The sequence below is a fragment of the Electrona antarctica genome (assembly GCF_951216825.1).
Source record: "Electrona antarctica genome assembly, chromosome: 22".
NCBI lineage: Eukaryota > Metazoa > Chordata > Actinopteri > Myctophiformes > Myctophidae > Electrona > Electrona antarctica.
This window is the reverse complement of record NC_136805.1, coordinates 22221912-22238904: the sequence shown is the minus strand read 5'-3', so window position 1 is coordinate 22238904 and position 16993 is coordinate 22221912. Positions and strand designations below refer to the sequence as shown.

At 41.4% G+C, this 16993-nt stretch overlaps 1 protein-coding gene across 1 annotated transcript in view; it reads right to left on the bottom strand.

The window, feature by feature from the left end:
* wdr90 (WD repeat domain 90) overlaps window positions 1–16993 on the bottom strand; it is a 34234-nt gene that overhangs the window by 15798 nt on the left and 1443 nt on the right. Inside the window, exons 2-19 of the mRNA XM_079493042.1 lie at window positions 16824–16915; window positions 16497–16673; window positions 15447–15585; window positions 13496–13666; window positions 12417–12543; window positions 11934–11992; window positions 11255–11367; window positions 9718–9972; window positions 9010–9066; window positions 8803–8871; window positions 7648–7758; window positions 6980–7125; window positions 6554–6611; window positions 5355–5473; window positions 5065–5226; window positions 3501–3631; window positions 1064–1180; window positions 645–880 (exon numbers count right to left, since the gene is read on the bottom strand). Coding sequence (XP_079349168.1) covers window positions 645–880; window positions 1064–1180; window positions 3501–3631; window positions 5065–5226; window positions 5355–5473; window positions 6554–6611; window positions 6980–7125; window positions 7648–7758; window positions 8803–8871; window positions 9010–9066; window positions 9718–9972; window positions 11255–11367; window positions 11934–11992; window positions 12417–12543; window positions 13496–13666; window positions 15447–15585; window positions 16497–16673; window positions 16824–16915 — 2339 coding nt within the window. The remainder of the gene's footprint in view (window positions 1–644; window positions 881–1063; window positions 1181–3500; window positions 3632–5064; window positions 5227–5354; window positions 5474–6553; window positions 6612–6979; window positions 7126–7647; window positions 7759–8802; window positions 8872–9009; window positions 9067–9717; window positions 9973–11254; window positions 11368–11933; window positions 11993–12416; window positions 12544–13495; window positions 13667–15446; window positions 15586–16496; window positions 16674–16823; window positions 16916–16993) is intronic.

Sequence of the window (16993 nt, the reverse complement as noted above, 5' to 3'; positions counted from 1 at the left end):
GAAAAAGTATTTTGGAATGCATCCTGGTTTGTGTGTTTTCTCAGCAACAGGCCAATTAAACATTACAACAATTATATGCAAGTGGCAGCCAATATTATTATAACAAATAACACATGATTGTTAATGTAATATCATTGAATTGTTGTATAATTATTTGTTATACTTAATGTCATGTACTTACTTGCTCTAACATTACTAGTATGTATGACATAATAATAATGTACCTGGCCTGCTGTGTTGCATCATATCGTTAATAAATGTGTGATTACAAAAGAACAAATAAAAACCCATTATTGCCCATTCTCTTTTGTGAAACTATTGGGAAAAAGGAAATATAAGCTCAGACATGACAATGGTCAACATTCTTGCAATGGAAGAAGCTTGGCAATTGGTCAAAGGAAATAACATCTTGCTGTATCTGGGTTGTGTTGGAGATTGATTACCATACAAGCAACAGTCCGCTATGCTAACATTGTTTTTTCCACCACAATTCAGTCATCGGCAAACCTTTCAAAATACAAAAACATCTCCAAATGATGGCTGGTACAGAAAACAAAAGCACCAAAAAACCTTCAATTTAGGCCAGGTATATTTCACACATATTGTCACATATTTTGTTTATGCACGATGTGTGGTTAGCTGACCTGCTGGAGGGTGTCCATGTGCCAGATGCGGACGGTGCCATCACTGGAGGCGGTGGTGAGGTGCCGGCGGATTCCGTCCACACTGAAGCCGAGCACTGCATCCGTATGTGACCTCATCAGCGTGTTGTAGCCACGGCTGGAGACATCTAGGTAGCCCAGGTTTCCAGTGGAGGTGGCTGCCAGGATCTGGAGGCCGTCTGGAGAAACAGACACCAGGCTCACCGGGCCTTCGTGTTCTGGGGGAATAAGCATGTGTGACTGTGTGTACAGTATATACTTACTTTACTTGTATGGACCCGTTATGTGACATTGGATTATTGAAATTGGATGATTCATATTGTGTAACATGTTTATGTCCTGACTTTGCACAGCATCCGTGTCTTGTAGAGAGAACATTGGTTTTCAGGGGCTGTTCCTACCAGCTTCCAGGAAGATGTTGGAGAAGTCAAGGGTCCAGAGCCTCAGGAAGCCATCCTCACTGCCAGTGGCACAGAACTCTGGTGACATGCTGATACTGTTGACAGCGATGCCTGGACCTGTGACACAGACAGATACACTACGGTATAACCTGTTACAAAATTATGTATTGGCGACTGGCGTCCAATATCTGGCGTCATATTGGTCAGTTGCTCAATGTTTTGTTATATTTTTCCGACCATTGTATTTTCATTGATTGCGATTGCAGTAATGACTTTAGTTGACTTTACATTATATCATTCAAATATAGCATTTGTTAATCATTAATAATATCAGAATCAGAAGCCTTTATTGCCATACATGTAAACATGTTAGGAATTTGTTTCGGTAGTACAGTTACAGAGTGCAGTTACCACAGCTGCCATGGCCTGTCATTTTTCATAATCTATTTCTCACTCTCTCTCTCTACTCACACACAAATAATGATTAGATGTGAACACATATACAAATATGATAAACCTCTCTCCAGAAAGTAGTTGTAGAAAGGTCTGTGAGAGATAGCATAGTCTCTTGAGAGCAAGTTATTTATGTTAAAGGTATTTGCTGCTTGTCGTGACCAGAATAGCTGTATAGATTATGATCTGGTCTGAAGATCTGTTGTCTGATCTGAAGATCCTCCTGTGTTTGGAATGGGCTGGTAACTCTCCTTGTTATTTCTTGTAGGTCTCATTCTGGGATGTACTGTGTTTGTGGGGGTATACCTGTATAATGTAAGTTGTGAGTAAAATGTTGTTCTGGGAGAAAGACAGTGTGTTCCATTGTGATATGTATGTTTGGTCCAGTATTTTAATCGTTCAAAATCTCTTGTTGTCTCAGTCTCATTATTGTGTCCTTATATTTTCGTAGTACCCAAAAACAGATGGCATTAACAGCACGCACGTCGCACACACACAAGCACACACGGTGTGTGCTCAGGTACAGGACAGCTTTGTTGCGGAGTTTACTGTTGTGGTGTATTACCTTCAGTCCACTACGCTCCATTAATATTACCACAAAGACATTGGAAGTCAATTGGATGTGTTGGACCCTTGCTGCACCCGTACATTACATACCTAACCGTTTTTGGTGGATACAAATTGAATAATAGTTTGACAAAGCAGAGCTACTGGACGTAGCTCGTTCCCCCTCGTACATAATGTCAATCTCGTGGACTCGTGACATCCACACACAGGTAGTAAGTTAAACGTCACGTTGTGTTGGAGATCGTTCCCAGATTGACGGACGATGTAAGGCATCCATCTTCAATCAACATATGATCAACATATGGAATGAATTCTGTACTGGCCATATATGGAGCGTGTCTTGAATGTACAGGGTTTGATGAGGTCAGATCAACATGGAATGTCAGAATAGGAAGGACGGGTGGGGAAGGATCAACATATGGAATGTCAGAACAGGTCAGCTCCATATATGGAGATCTAAGGGTTTGAGGTCAGATGTAGAGTTACTGGCCGACTCCATATATGAAGATCTAGGTGATGATCCAGTCTTCTCCATGTATTGTTATCCAGGGTTAGATGAGGTCAGTGTCGTGAGCATGACGTGTCACGAGGTGTGATGTCACGAGGCGTGACCATATATGGAGGCGTGATTAACACACAGATATTCAGATTTTCTTAGTAAATGCGACCTATGGTCGCAACAAACAGTATATTTGGTATATTATATTTGGTACAGTATATTTGGGTTCATATGTATATCTTCTTCCCAAAAGGACTTTAAAACTAGGAAGGGTATGGCCTGGTCAGCCTGCAATGACATGCATAAGTCCTGGTCATCCCAGCTTAGTAAGATGTTAAAAGTAAAAATATTTAGGACGACCGTTGAGACGTTTCTACTCTATGGCTCCGAGACATGGACACTTTCAAAGAAATTAGAGAAACGGTTGGATGGCAATTACACCCGCCTTCTAATGAGAGCGCAAAATATGTCTGGAGTCCTGCCTCAAAGCAGACCAGAGGTAGAAAACTGTCGTTTCCTGATGTCATCGCTAGGGACACATGCATCAGTAAGCAGGAACTGGGGATGACAATGAAGGACCGGAAAGTCTGGCGTGGCATTGTGAAATCCATGATCTCGACCACGGTCGAAAAATGATGATGATGATATCTCTCTCTTTATCCCTCTCTTTCTGTCTTCAGTGGCACTTAACTTTGTATGATTCATATCAGACCCTCACTCGTGAACAAGTCCCTGCGACACTTGAACTCCTTCACTTGGGGCCAGACCTCATTCCCGGGTAAATTAAAAAAGGTTAATGCTCGCTGGTACATTCTAGTGTTGAGCAAGCCCCAACCTCACCCAAACAAACTTCCCATGCGCCTACAGTACATGTCAACCCTGCTGCTAGTGTAAATGTTTCCTCCGCGCCACGCCTACCTGAGCTGAAGGTCTGTTTCTCCCTGCGCTGTGCGTGGCGCTGTTGTGCTGGCAGTAGCCTCCGGACATTCTTTATAATCACTCTGCTGTAGTCAATCTCCAGAATGTGGCCACTCCGACTGCTGACAAATCTGTGAATGAACAAGCAGCATTAACAAGTTAGTCTCAACTCTCAAATGTCTATATGTTTGGCGTTTAGAATTCATACATTCTAGAATATAATTTCTTATATTGATGTGAAAATCTGCCAATAAAAACAGATGATCAGTTAAATAAGAAGGCACTTAAATAAATAATAAAGAATAGAATCACTATATAATATACTATCACCATATACTAAACAGCAGGTCGCGTGCACGCTCACCCGGCAGACTGCTGGGTGAGCACTGGCGCTTTGGCACGGGGGGTCAGATCAACATATGGAATTAATTATGTACTGGCCATATATGGAGCGTGTCTTGAGTGTACAGGGTTTGATGAGGTCAGATCAATATGGAATGTCAGAACAGGTCAGCTTCATACAGTATATGGAGATCTAAGGGTGGCAGTGTTTTGAGTGTACAGGGTTTGATGAGGGCCCAGGTAGGGCCTTGCCTTAATCTTCGGGAGTGTTGAGAACTCTAGTTCAGCCGTGCGCAGCTGCACTAATAACTTTGGGGGCGGGCCCGTCTGCAATTTGAATGGACAGGTATCAGTCAAAAGGGAGACATCACAACGGTTATATCGTTCAACTTTACCTGAGTATACTGTTATCTGCAGGATATAACCACAACCACAATGTGTCATAATGTTCCATTGTATTGTTATGTTTCCTTCTCTGGGGTTAGGCTAGAGTCTAGTCGCTAGACTTCTTGTATAATTGAACATGTTAGTTCTTGTAGCCAGTTGTTCTCTTGTCAAATATTTTGCTAAATTATTTTTGTAAATATGCTTGAATATGATAATATTGCAAAGTGAAAAATCTAAGTGTTAATTATAGCCCTAAATTAATTATTTAATTGTCACCAGAGATTACCTTTAACTTGGCAGTGCACCGTGTTTCCTCAAGTTCTATCCTGGTTTATTTATATAATGTCTCTTAGTGAGAGCTAAACCAAGTACACCGAATGCAATCTTTTCAAACTCAGTGGGAAATGGAATAAAATGTTCTGCTGTAATGAATGAGCTCACAGGAGAGGGGGAGGGCATTTCATCAGAAACAATTGGATCTCTCATGTCAAGAGTACACTTAAGAAACACACTAGGAAAGATAGTTAGGATCACATGCAACACAATTGGTAAGTCTGATTCAACTGGCTGCGCCACATTGGGGAGATTCAACTGGCTGCGCCACATTGGGGATCAGGGACAACAGGGTCATCTTTGGCACAGTGGTTCTTTTTCATGTCTAGGACATTTTTTCAAGATGTTTTGAAAATAGCAGATCTAGATTACAACGCGTTGTGATCTTGTAGATCAGACCTGTTTTATATAGGATTACAGTGGCTTTTTTCAGATTCCACTTTGAGAACCAAACAGCTTTAACAGTATTGAGCAGCGTGTGGCGAGGGTTCTGCTGACTTACAGAGTTCGATCGTCTGGTTCGCGGTCAGCAGGGTGTCCCTCCTCGAAGGACACATCGGTGAACTCCAGCGAATGGTACTCTCCGAGGTTGACTGGACAAGAGCGCAAGGCCCTGTTCCGCAAGCGCCAGAGACGCACATTGTCACGCCCGCACGATACCATCCTGAATGCACACACCAGACAAATGACCAAACACACACTTTCCATTAATTAATACAAGCTTGTATATCATATAGAAAATTATCATATTTCAAATCCACTAATTTACCTTTACAAAATAAGCGCAATTACCTTGTATCGTCAAAGGAGGTGATCTTCATGGTCTGGATGTCCACATCCGTGTGTGCTTTGGCAAGGACCGTCACCTCTCCCCCTCTACTGACATGTAGAGTGTTCCACACCACCACCATCTGTATAATAAGGTTGAATCAGCGAACCAAGGAAGAGAGATATTCTACTGAGGAGGGACTAAAAGCACTACAACATGCAGAGATACTCTCTATTGGGGCAGGGGTTCTCAACCTGGGGGTCGCGACCCCTCAGGGGTCTCAACGTTATTTTGGGGGGGTCCCCAAATTATTAATATATATATATATATATATATATATATATTTTTTTTTTTTAAATATTATTATTATTATTATTATTTGCAACTGACTGGCTGGAAAATGGACATTTAGACTTTGCATACAGCACCTTTCCAAAAAACTAGAATATCATGGAAAAGTTGGTTTATTTCCATAATTCCATTCAAAAAGTTTAACTTTCATAGATTATAGATTCAGTGCACACAACATAAATGATTTCAAGTATGTATTTGTTTATCTTTACACAATTTTGGCTTCCAGCTCATAAAACCCACTAAAACAGAATTTCAAAAAATTTGAATACTGTGAAGAAATCACCATTTACCCTTTTTGCAGAGCATGAATGTTTTAATCTGAATGCCACATTAAGAAATTAGGATCACATCAAACTCACGTCGCGAGACATGGCCAAAGCAATTTCGGGGGTCCCCAGCCAAAAACGTTGAGAACCCCTGGATTAAGGCACTACAACATGCCTGCAACATGCTCTCTACTCACTAAGGAGGGACTGAAGGCACAGTAACATTCAGAGATACTCTCTTCTGAGCCTCAAGCAAGTCATATTCAGATTCAGATATACTGTCTAAGGCAAGGGACTAAGATTCAGTGACTCATCCAACACATACTGTGTCGCACAAATTCAGAAATAAGTTATACTGTACAGTAGTATCTGCCAATATCTGTTTTTCATATATTTACTTATTTATGGGAATGTGTTCTCTTTCCTAAATCATCTTTTGTCACTTCCTAGTATTTGTTTCACGGTAGTCTATTCTTTTATATTCTTTCTTTATATTCTAGTCATAGCTTTTCAAAACTGTACTGTGCTTTTCAAATCGAATTTATCTGGGTTGTTTTCTCCACCGTAATGTCAAGTACTGCTAATTATAGAAAACGGCTTACTGTTTTGCTGTGCTTGTCTTTGCCCACACCACAGAGCAACCCGCCACTGTATGAGAAGCTTTAGGAGGCAGAGATGCACAAAAGAAAATAAGTAATTGAATGATGCGCGTGTGTGTGTGTGTGTGTGTGTGTGTGTGTGTGTGTGTGTGTGTGTGTGTGTGTGTGTGTGTGTGTGTGTGTGTGTGTGTGTGTGCGTGCGTGTGTGATCACTGAACTCTACAAGCAAATTTTGCTTTAACTTATTATTATTAGGTTTTGTGTTTTATTTTGCTGTTATTTCTTACTGTTATTTTACTGTAAATGGATATTTTCTTCAGAAAAAGGCAAGTGTGTGTGTTGATTCTGCTTTGTAATCCCAATATGTATGGCCTCTCTTTACTTTTGCTCTTCAGATAAACCATTTAAATATGTTTTCATTTTGTTCACCTTAGTAAAGACAATGAATGAGCATGTGTCCTGAACATGGCCGTGCACGTTCCTTTGTGATAGTTCCACACTCTGACCACGCTATGGTTGCCAGACTGTGCTGAGGCTAGTACTGTGGTGTTACCATTGAATGCTAATGCAGACACCTGTAGCAACACACACACACACACACACACACACACACACACACACACACACACACACACACACACACACACACACACACACACACACACACACACACACACACACACACACACACACACACACACACACACACACACACACACACACACACAGTTATATCCATGCACATTGTGACATGATGACTCTTGTCACATCATGCATGAAAACAATGCAGGGTACTTGGGGAATAGAGAAATACTGGCTCATACATCATAGCTTGAATGGTAACAGGAACAGAGTGGGCACCTCAATGTAAACTTGTAACAGGAACAGTGGGCACTAAGGAAGAGTGGGCAGTCTGGGCAACTCAATGTAAAATTGGCTATTAAGTCCAAAATGATTTGGACAAAAACATTTTATATTTGGAAGTCATGTTCTACATGATTAGAACATGATTGAACATTTGACAATTAAGGTCTAATATTTCTACAATTGCGACAAATTTCTATAAAACCTGTAGGAAGTTGTATCCGCTTGAATACCTTATCAGTGTGTCCAATAAAGAATCGCTGTTGACCAGAGGAAATCATCATTGACACGATGATAGCATGACAGGGATACACCACTGCATCGCCGGACGCGCTCCACAGCACCTGGAGAGAAGACAATGAGAACCTTTATGATAGCATGACAGGGATACACCACTGCATCCCCGGACACGCTCCACAGCACCTGGAGAGAAGACAATGAGAACCTTTATGATAGCATGACAGGGATACACCACTGCATCCCCGGACGCGCTCCACAGCACCTGGAGAGAAGACAATGAGAACCTTTATGATAGCATGACAGGGATACACCACTGCATCCCCGGACGTGCTCCACAGCACCTGGAGAGAAGACAATGAGAACCTTTATGATAGCATGACAGGGATACACCACTGCATCCCCGGACGCGCTCCACAGCACCTGGAGAGAAGACAATGAGAACCTTTATGATAGCATGACAGGGATACACCACTGCATCCCCGGACGCGCTCCACAGCACCTGGAGAGAAGACAATGAGAACCTTTATGATAGCATGACAGGGATACACCACTGCATCCCCGGACGCGCTCCACAGCACCTGGAGAGAAGACAATGAGAACCTTTATGATAGCATGACAGGGATACACCACTGCATCCCCGGACGCGCTCCACAGCACCTGGAGAAGACAATGAAAACCTTTATGATAGCATGACAGGGATACACCACTGCATCCCCGGACGCGCTCCACAGCACCTGGAGAGAAGACAATGATAACCTTTATGATAGCATGACAGGGATACACCACTGCATCCCCGGACGCGCTCCACAGCACCTGGAGACAACACAATGATAACCTTTATGATAGCATGACAGGGATACACCACTGCATCCCCGGACACGCTCCACAGCACCTGGAGAGAAGACAATGATAACCTTTAGCCTCCTTGTATTGTATGCAACACATTTCTGCATTTAGTGCAAAGATGCACCCATTAAATGTCATTGACCATGTTTCAATAGGAAGGGGTTCTCAACTTTTATTTTCTTGTCCGTGAAGCGCTTACTTATTTGGTAATTTAAGCGTTGAACTGTTAGTTCTGAGGTCATAATACAGTACTAGAGTATGAGCCAACTTGTTAATCGCAACTCGCACAAACAAAAACTTACACATTTGGTGGTGGCTCCTCCAAAGCCAATGATTCGGTTGAGCCTGAGAATGGGGTCTGGATGCAGCTTCTAATGACATAAAGTTATATGATATGGGGTCAATGAAAAAACATTGTGTTGGGACTGGAGATCCAAGACAAATATAGTCACTGATTCAACTATTGCTGCGTATTTGACGTCCCCTCTGCCGTACACATCTCGTCTTACCTGCCTTTCCTTGGTTGAAGATAGATGGACAGGTTGGGAAACTGCAGTACATACAATCTGAGAAGATAATACAATACATTTAATAGCATCGCCTAGCATTGTTCATGTGAGAACAAAACAAGTACTAATGCATGACACTGTACGTGGTGTGCTGCGAACAGCACAGTGACTGAGGGGCGTGCACAGTAAATTTTTTACACCGACTTAAATTAGAGTACGTTAACCCATTAAGACGTGGAACGCATCTGTGTCACAGTGTTGCCTTAGCTATTAACCACTTTAACTATTACTTTAAAAAGTATAAAATACTTTAGTTTGGAAAATAGCAGATCTACAAGCTCATAAAGCTACAAGCTTGTAGATCTGGTATTTTTTTTAAATCATGAAAATGTGTGCAAATCTTTCAATATATATTCTTTCACAGCTAACGTGTTTACTCAAATCTTTGCTTCTGGGGAGTCCCTGGAACAACATATTTTCAGATGGGGACCGGCGGCCAAATACATATAATATTTGGGGTCCATGACAAGAAAAGGTTTGAGCACCTTTTCGGAAAACTGTTAGGATTTAAGAAGACATTTGTAGAATTGGGTCCTCTCAGGTCTTAATCATTGGGTTAATAGAACGGCTATTCTGTAAGTATGTATGTATTCATGTCCAAACTCTATTTACAGGAAGTGCAACTGCTGTCTGTAAAAATGTCACCACCTCCTCTTCCTCCTCGCTGTCATTGTTGAAGTCATCCTCATGGTGCACGTACACATGCACTCCCCCGTCACCGGCACTGTGAGGTGGCCCAGGTGTCACCCTTAGGGACTCAGAGCCTTGTGACTCCTCCGGACTTTTGTCATCTCTGTGGCACAACCGGTCCTCCTGGGGCTGGGAGTCTGTTGCACTCAGGGCAGTGGAAACAACCCCCAGCTCAGGTACATTTGTTACGAGGGGGGTTAGACTCTGTGGTCGCTGCAAATCGAAGAGGAGAATGTAAATGTGGAATAAACAGCCAGGAACATGTTCTATTCTCACATATATTACGAAGGCTTCTATTATACAGTTGTAGCCATTGTGTACAGTACAATTTTCTCATTCTCACAACTGTTCCTGATATAATAACATAATACTATCAGCATGTTTTAATCTGAATTGCCTGTTTGGTTATTGAATGGTTGTATATCTGTATAAATTATGATATATGTATCATATCGTTGCTGTCGGGAGGAAACTTCTTAACTAAATCTTTGAGGTTTTAGATTTTTTTTTGCATAAATCAATGCTATTGATCACCCTTTACATCTGTGTGTCGTTTCGAAAATATTGAACCAATGGAAAGTAGTAAAAAACGCTTTGGACAAAACCTCTTAACTCCATTGGACCCTCAAACTGTCTGCTAAAACAACTAACTCCACCACCTCTACCCCAATCATGCAAGTAATTGACAATTATATATAAAGTCACGGGCGGCGGTGGCTCAGGGGTAGAGTGGCTGGATGGCAACCGCAAGGTTGCCAGTTCAAACCCGGGCTCCCCCAGAGATGGTGTCGAAGTGTCCTTGAGCAAGACACTGAACCCCCAATTGCTCCCAATGTGCTGGTTGCGCCTTGCATGGTTTCCGCCGCCATCGGTGTATGAATGCGTGTGTGAATGGGTGAATGTAATGCACAATCTATGTAAATCTATATAAATGCACCATTTACCATTTACCACAACACCAACTTTGATGAGGCAGTAGTTTTGTTTTCAGAATATAAGATTTTCTACATTTCCTGAAAAATGAACATTTTGGAGTTATATGGTTTACTGCATGTACTGTATGTACCTGCTGAGACTTACTGGTCTAGGTGTGGTTATCTGCTGTATGAGGGACACACGGTCCTGTACTGCTGAGACTTACTGGTCTAGGTGTGGTTATCTGCTGTATGAGGGACACACGGTCCTGTACTGGACTTACTGGTCTAGGTATCTGCTGTATGAGGGACACACGGTCCTGCACTGGACTTACTGGTCTAGGTGTGGTTATCTGCTGTATGAGGGACACACGGTCCTGTACTGGTGAGACTTACTGGTCTAGGTGTGGTTATCTGCTTTTTGAGGGACACACGGTCCTGTACTGCTGAGACTTACTGGTCTAGGTGTGGTTATCTGCTGTATGAGGGACACACGGTCCTGTACTGCTGAGACTTACTGGTCTAGGTGTGGTTATCTGCTGTATGAGGGACACACGGTCCTGTACTGGTTTGAGACTTACTGGTCTAGGTGTGGTTATCTGCTGTATGAGGGACACACGGTCCTGTACTGCTTTGCTGATATCGACACTGCGAGACAACTCTCTTGTTGGACTCTCTCTGGCTGGATCAGATGCTGGAGTAGATAATACAATTTATTTGTACGCACATTTACAGATAGTACAATTTAATTTACATTTGCAGAATATGATACAATTTATTTGTATGCACATTTACATTTCTCACACTAAATGTGCAACAGAATACAATACCGTAATAATAAAGATAGCGACATGACAATACAATCAAAATTATTTCCTGTGATAAATTGTGTACTGTATGTGTTTTTATAGTGCCATATTGTACAGTAGTACTTTTGGAGTGCTTTCGATATTAGGGACTACTGGCATTGTTTACTAGTCAGCATGATTGAAGCACACAGACTATGCGTTAGAATCATTTAGTTCAATCATATTCGTGTTAGTGTCATTTGTTAAACAAAAGTATTATGTACAGTATTACAGTACCATATAAAACATTTAAGTGGTTGCTGCCAAGCTTTGATTTGAAAGTAGGAAAAACATCAGGATAACAACTGAACTAAGTATGTTGCTCTGTAAGCATAATAGTTAGATGTACAGTAAGCTACATATACTGTATAATACAGTATTAGCATACTTAAGTTACATGTTAGCAGCTTACTAGAGGGATCGCCTTTCTGAATGGAGTCGAAGGGAAGCTTTGCTCCTTCTGACGGAAACCTGTTGGAATGAAGAAGCCGATTATCAATACGTATTGATAATTTACACTACTGACTACAGGACTACTGAAATTAGTCTTTTCAGACATCCTTCCTTGACTCATATTTCGTTTTGCCATGAAGTCCGAATTTATCACATACATAAACCCTAGCGACACCCTGTATGAGCATTTCATAATAGGCAAAGAATATTATATATTTGGCAAAAATACCAGTAGGTAAACATTCAACAAGTGTTTAAACATCTTATGCACAATATGACATTCCTAGATCGACATAGGCCAGGCCTTTTGGCAGACAGGCTAAAATTATGTAAACCGGACACACCCTGTGTTAGTGTGTTACCCTCTGAAACAAGCCAGGAACTTTCAAAACTATACCGATTTGCTTTGATCTGTATTCTGTTTGCAGCTCCGGTTGCCCACCTAATGTAGTCGTACAGGTCGTGCCAGCTGCAACCCTTGGGCACGGGGAACGACATGTCCCTGGGCATGGGACCAGTGCCCCGAGACGATGCCAGGCCCATCAGCTTGGCCTCACTGAAAGACACTCCTGATGGCGCACAAAGAGAAAAGATGAAAAGAGCTTTTGAGAATTGAAAATGGAAAATAGCATTCAGTACACACAGAAAGTAATTTCCGAGTTTTTCGGATTACACTGTATTATCAATAATGAAGAATGCTAAAACTTTGAAATAAGTCCTCCAGCTTAGCATCATTCTTTATTTGTTTTAGATGAGGGCATTTTGTGTTCTCAAAGAGATAGGTAGGGCTTTGTGGGAGGACCTGTTGTACCAGTCAGCCTGTGTCCCTTTTATGCCCAATTGCCCATATATGGAGATCTCTGACAAATCATGACAATAAACCCATTTTTGGGGGCAAACAAATAATTAGAAATAAGAAAAAAGGGCAGGGTACAACACTTTTTTTTTTTTTTTTTTTTTTTAGAGTTTTTCTTCTTTCAAATTATTTGTTCGGCCCAAACAAAATTTGTTTATTGTCATGATTTGTCAACTCGGCTGTTGGCTTTGTCCGAGGCTTACAGGTCTTTAAATAAATACTTTTTGAAACGTCTATGGGAAAAATGCATGGGAAATACTCGTCTGGTGCCCTCGTCGTTTTGAAAGCGGGCAGGACTGCGACGCACTATAGACCAATATGCACTGTGGAGGATTCAAACTCCACTCTCCAGTGTGGCCCATGGACGATTATTTTTTTGCAATGGAATTAATTAATTAAATTGGCCAGCATGAGAGGAGTACCTCTGGCTAGTATGACTGGAAGCACCATGCAGGATGGTGTGACTCACCAGTTCTGCTCAACTCAATGTTGGACAGTCAGATGCAGAATTACAGTGTATCGTACTAGGAATTGTGTTGCTGTAACTGTGTCTTGTCTTCAGTACAAAAAGGTGATGGCAACAACCATTTCTCTGACATCATATTCAGTTTTAGTCAAACATTTTCATTTGTGTGAATCTCACTCTTTATCAGAGCAAGTCTCACCTGGGTCCAGCAACAGGTCACTGGTGAACATGTTTTTCACTACCATGTTGGCGCAAAGCTTGACACACTTGAGATGACTGTGGTGACGGTTGAGATAGACAGACAGGATGTATTGCAGGTCCAACATGAGACAGGTCCACCGCACCATGGAGGGGGCTGGACCAACCAGATCTGAAAGAAACAAACAGTAACTGCAGCAGAACTGGAATATACTGCATTTATATCGGTCTATAATATCTAAATTTATATCTACATCACATACACATTTTGTTACCCAGCAGTGTTTTGTCTGTGTTGTGTATTCAGAGACTATAGGGTCCCATCTTTCGCCCAGCGCATGGCTACACAAAGCTGCTTAGCTCCCAGCACAAGACACATTCTGCATCCTCCCCTGCTGACGCAATGGTTACATTTGTCTAAATACCACATTATTTAGGTGGTGGTCTTGAAATTAGGTGTGGTATGGTATGGCGCAATCACAGCGCAGCGCTATTTCCCCCACAGATTTTGCTCAGACTGATTGCCACAACACTGCCACTGCATTTTTGGACACCTCTCGTTTCCATGTGATGTTTCTGTGAGAACAGAGAGAGCTTTTGTTTCATCACAGTTCTTGACATCAAATTACATTATTAATTCTGCTCCCATAGATGTTAAACTTGCATGCTTTTATTTCATGCAGGAGGACATTGGTTTAGTAGCTAGAAAAGCGATATGTGCGACTCCGACACCTAAATAGGAATGCGTCTCACGCCGGGCACAGATACTTCTTAAGTGATGGCAGCCGACAATCTGTGTATGTAATGTAATACCGTAAACACACCCAGGGCTTGTGGCACCACGCGCTAGCACATTGTGCCCACATAATGCGTCCTGTAGATAGGTGTTAAAATGGGATGGACAGAGGACACACCACCAAGTCTCAAGTTAAGATATGTGCGACTCCGACACCTAAATAGGAATGCGTCTCACGCCGGGCACAGATACTTCTTAAGTGATGGCAGCCGACAATCTGTGTATGTAATGTAATACCGTAAACACACCCAGGGCTTGTGGCACCACACGCTAGCACATTGTGCCCACATAATGCGTCCTGTAGATAGGTGTTAAAATGGGATGGACAGAGGACACACCACCAAGTCTCAAGTTAAGACTGTGCACCATAGCGCAAAGCACAACCTTTTAAACACAAAGACACCATGCACACTGAAACAAGCTTTGGATATCAAAACATACAGTATATGCACATGTACTATACATGTCCTACATGTACTATACAGTATATGTAAATGTACTGTACATATGCATACCGGTAGATACATGGAAATACAATAGATATTTATACACGCAAAGGACATCGATGTCTTGTTTCTAGGCTGATACCGATTATACTGATTTCTCAACCTACTTACCTACCCATGCCAGGAAAAACAGACCAGACTGTCCTTTAGTCATTAAGTCATTAATGACTTAATTAAGTCATTAATGACTTAATTAAGTCATTAATATGTTCTACGTGGAGATTTGGTTCACCCAGGGAAATACATTCTGCAGACTTAATTTCCTCATTTAAACTGTACTGAGGCATGTTGTTGTTGTTGAATAATATATTATGCTGCTGTGATTCTAAAGACTGAATGTGTTCACTGCACAATTTGTGCAGTGAACACAGAAGTAGGACTTGGAACCTAGAACACAGCACCTTCAAGCTTACTGTGACCAATGTATGATCAATGTAAATACTGTTTTTATTCTCTTCTTACTACTGTTTGCTATTATTTATTTATCATTCTGTCAGATATTACTACTGCTGCTATTCTTTCATTAATTTCATTGTTTAGTTACTGTTGCTGCTACAACGCTGTGCTGAAAAACCAAAACCAACAAATTTGACATTTGAATGTACAGAAGATGTAAAAATGAAATAATCTTGAAATATTTAATATATTACCACGTCTGGCTGATTTGGCCGTGCTTTCATAGACAGAGTCCTTTGCAGCTCCACACAAGAAAGGAAAATGCAGCGAGGTAGCAGTGGACTTAAACTCCTTAAACATGTTAGAAAAGGAGATGCGAACTGCTTGGCCCTCCTACAATAAATACAACACATCATTGAGAGAAAAGTTAACATTTGGTTAATGTTAACAATTGTGGAAAATGTATACAAAATGAATGCAAGCATGTCAGAAAATGGCACCATTGGTACTGCCAACGAACACTGCTAGATATTTGCCCCCAGACAAATGTCAAATCGAAATTCATATTTAGCTGCCTTTCAAATGTATATCATGTATTATAAATTACTATTATTATATAGTAATATAAATTACTATATATTCGACAGTGAGTCTCCGAAGCTTTGCACTACCCCCTCAACTAATTGTGAGATTAATGAAAATTCTTTGAATTTGAACTTTGAATGTCACGGGCAACCTTAAGGACATTCATGGCTGAAATATATTCAAAGACACACCTCAGTTTATCAGAGACTGGCTGAATGACTGAGGCAGCAGCATAAATTAATTGGCAGGGCATATTTGCACATAACCGTTACCAGAATCTGTCTCTATTTTAACCCATCCTAAGTATTAGGTGCACAGGGCAATTAATAAGCAGCACTCTGGGAACAATGTTTTGCTCAAGGACACTTCAACGCAATGCCAGGAGGAGCCGGGACAACCCTTCCAATTACCACTCTACCTGCTGAGCCACTGCTGCTCCAAGTACGTAAGCAGACCCAACTAACGTTAAAAAAATAAAATGCTGGGGCACTGATGTGGCCAGTGCTTAAGGTGCATACCGGTATAGGCTCTAATGCAGCCCAGACAGCGAGTCGCAGATTCGATTCCCGAGTCCGACAACCTTTGCTACATATCACTCCCCGTTTCCTGTCATTCTAAAACTGCATTATCCGAATAAAGGCAGAAAAGCCCCAAAACTATATATATTTGTGTGCGTCAGCCGTCAGGGTTATGAATTCAAACGGGATCAGAGTCACTACCTCTGCAGCAACATCCAAGTGCACCATAAAGTATTTGGCAGGAGTGGGTTTAAACAGGAGGTAGAAATAGTGCCCTGTGAGTCCCAGAGTTTGAGTGCTGTTCTTTGGTACAAGGATGTAATTGTTGGCTGGAACAGAACCCCTGATATGGAACACGGAACACTTCAACGTCTTGTCCTGGTGGGACATACATAAGAGTTAAGACACTATAGTAAAGTAAATGTTCCAATTTAATGTCTGACACAGTTACAATGAAATAATGTTGGATATCATGTATGTTGTTCTAAGTTACAAATGAAGTGATATTATATTATGTAATGTATGTACCATGTATATTGTCACACTCCCTTCTTTTTTCGACTTCTTCCATTCTTCAACTCTCATGTGTTTGAAGATATTGACATATGGATGTTGCCATACTGAAAAAAGATACAGTATTGATTGATTGATGCTTTTATTAACAAAATACACGTATACATGACCATATACAAGTCAGA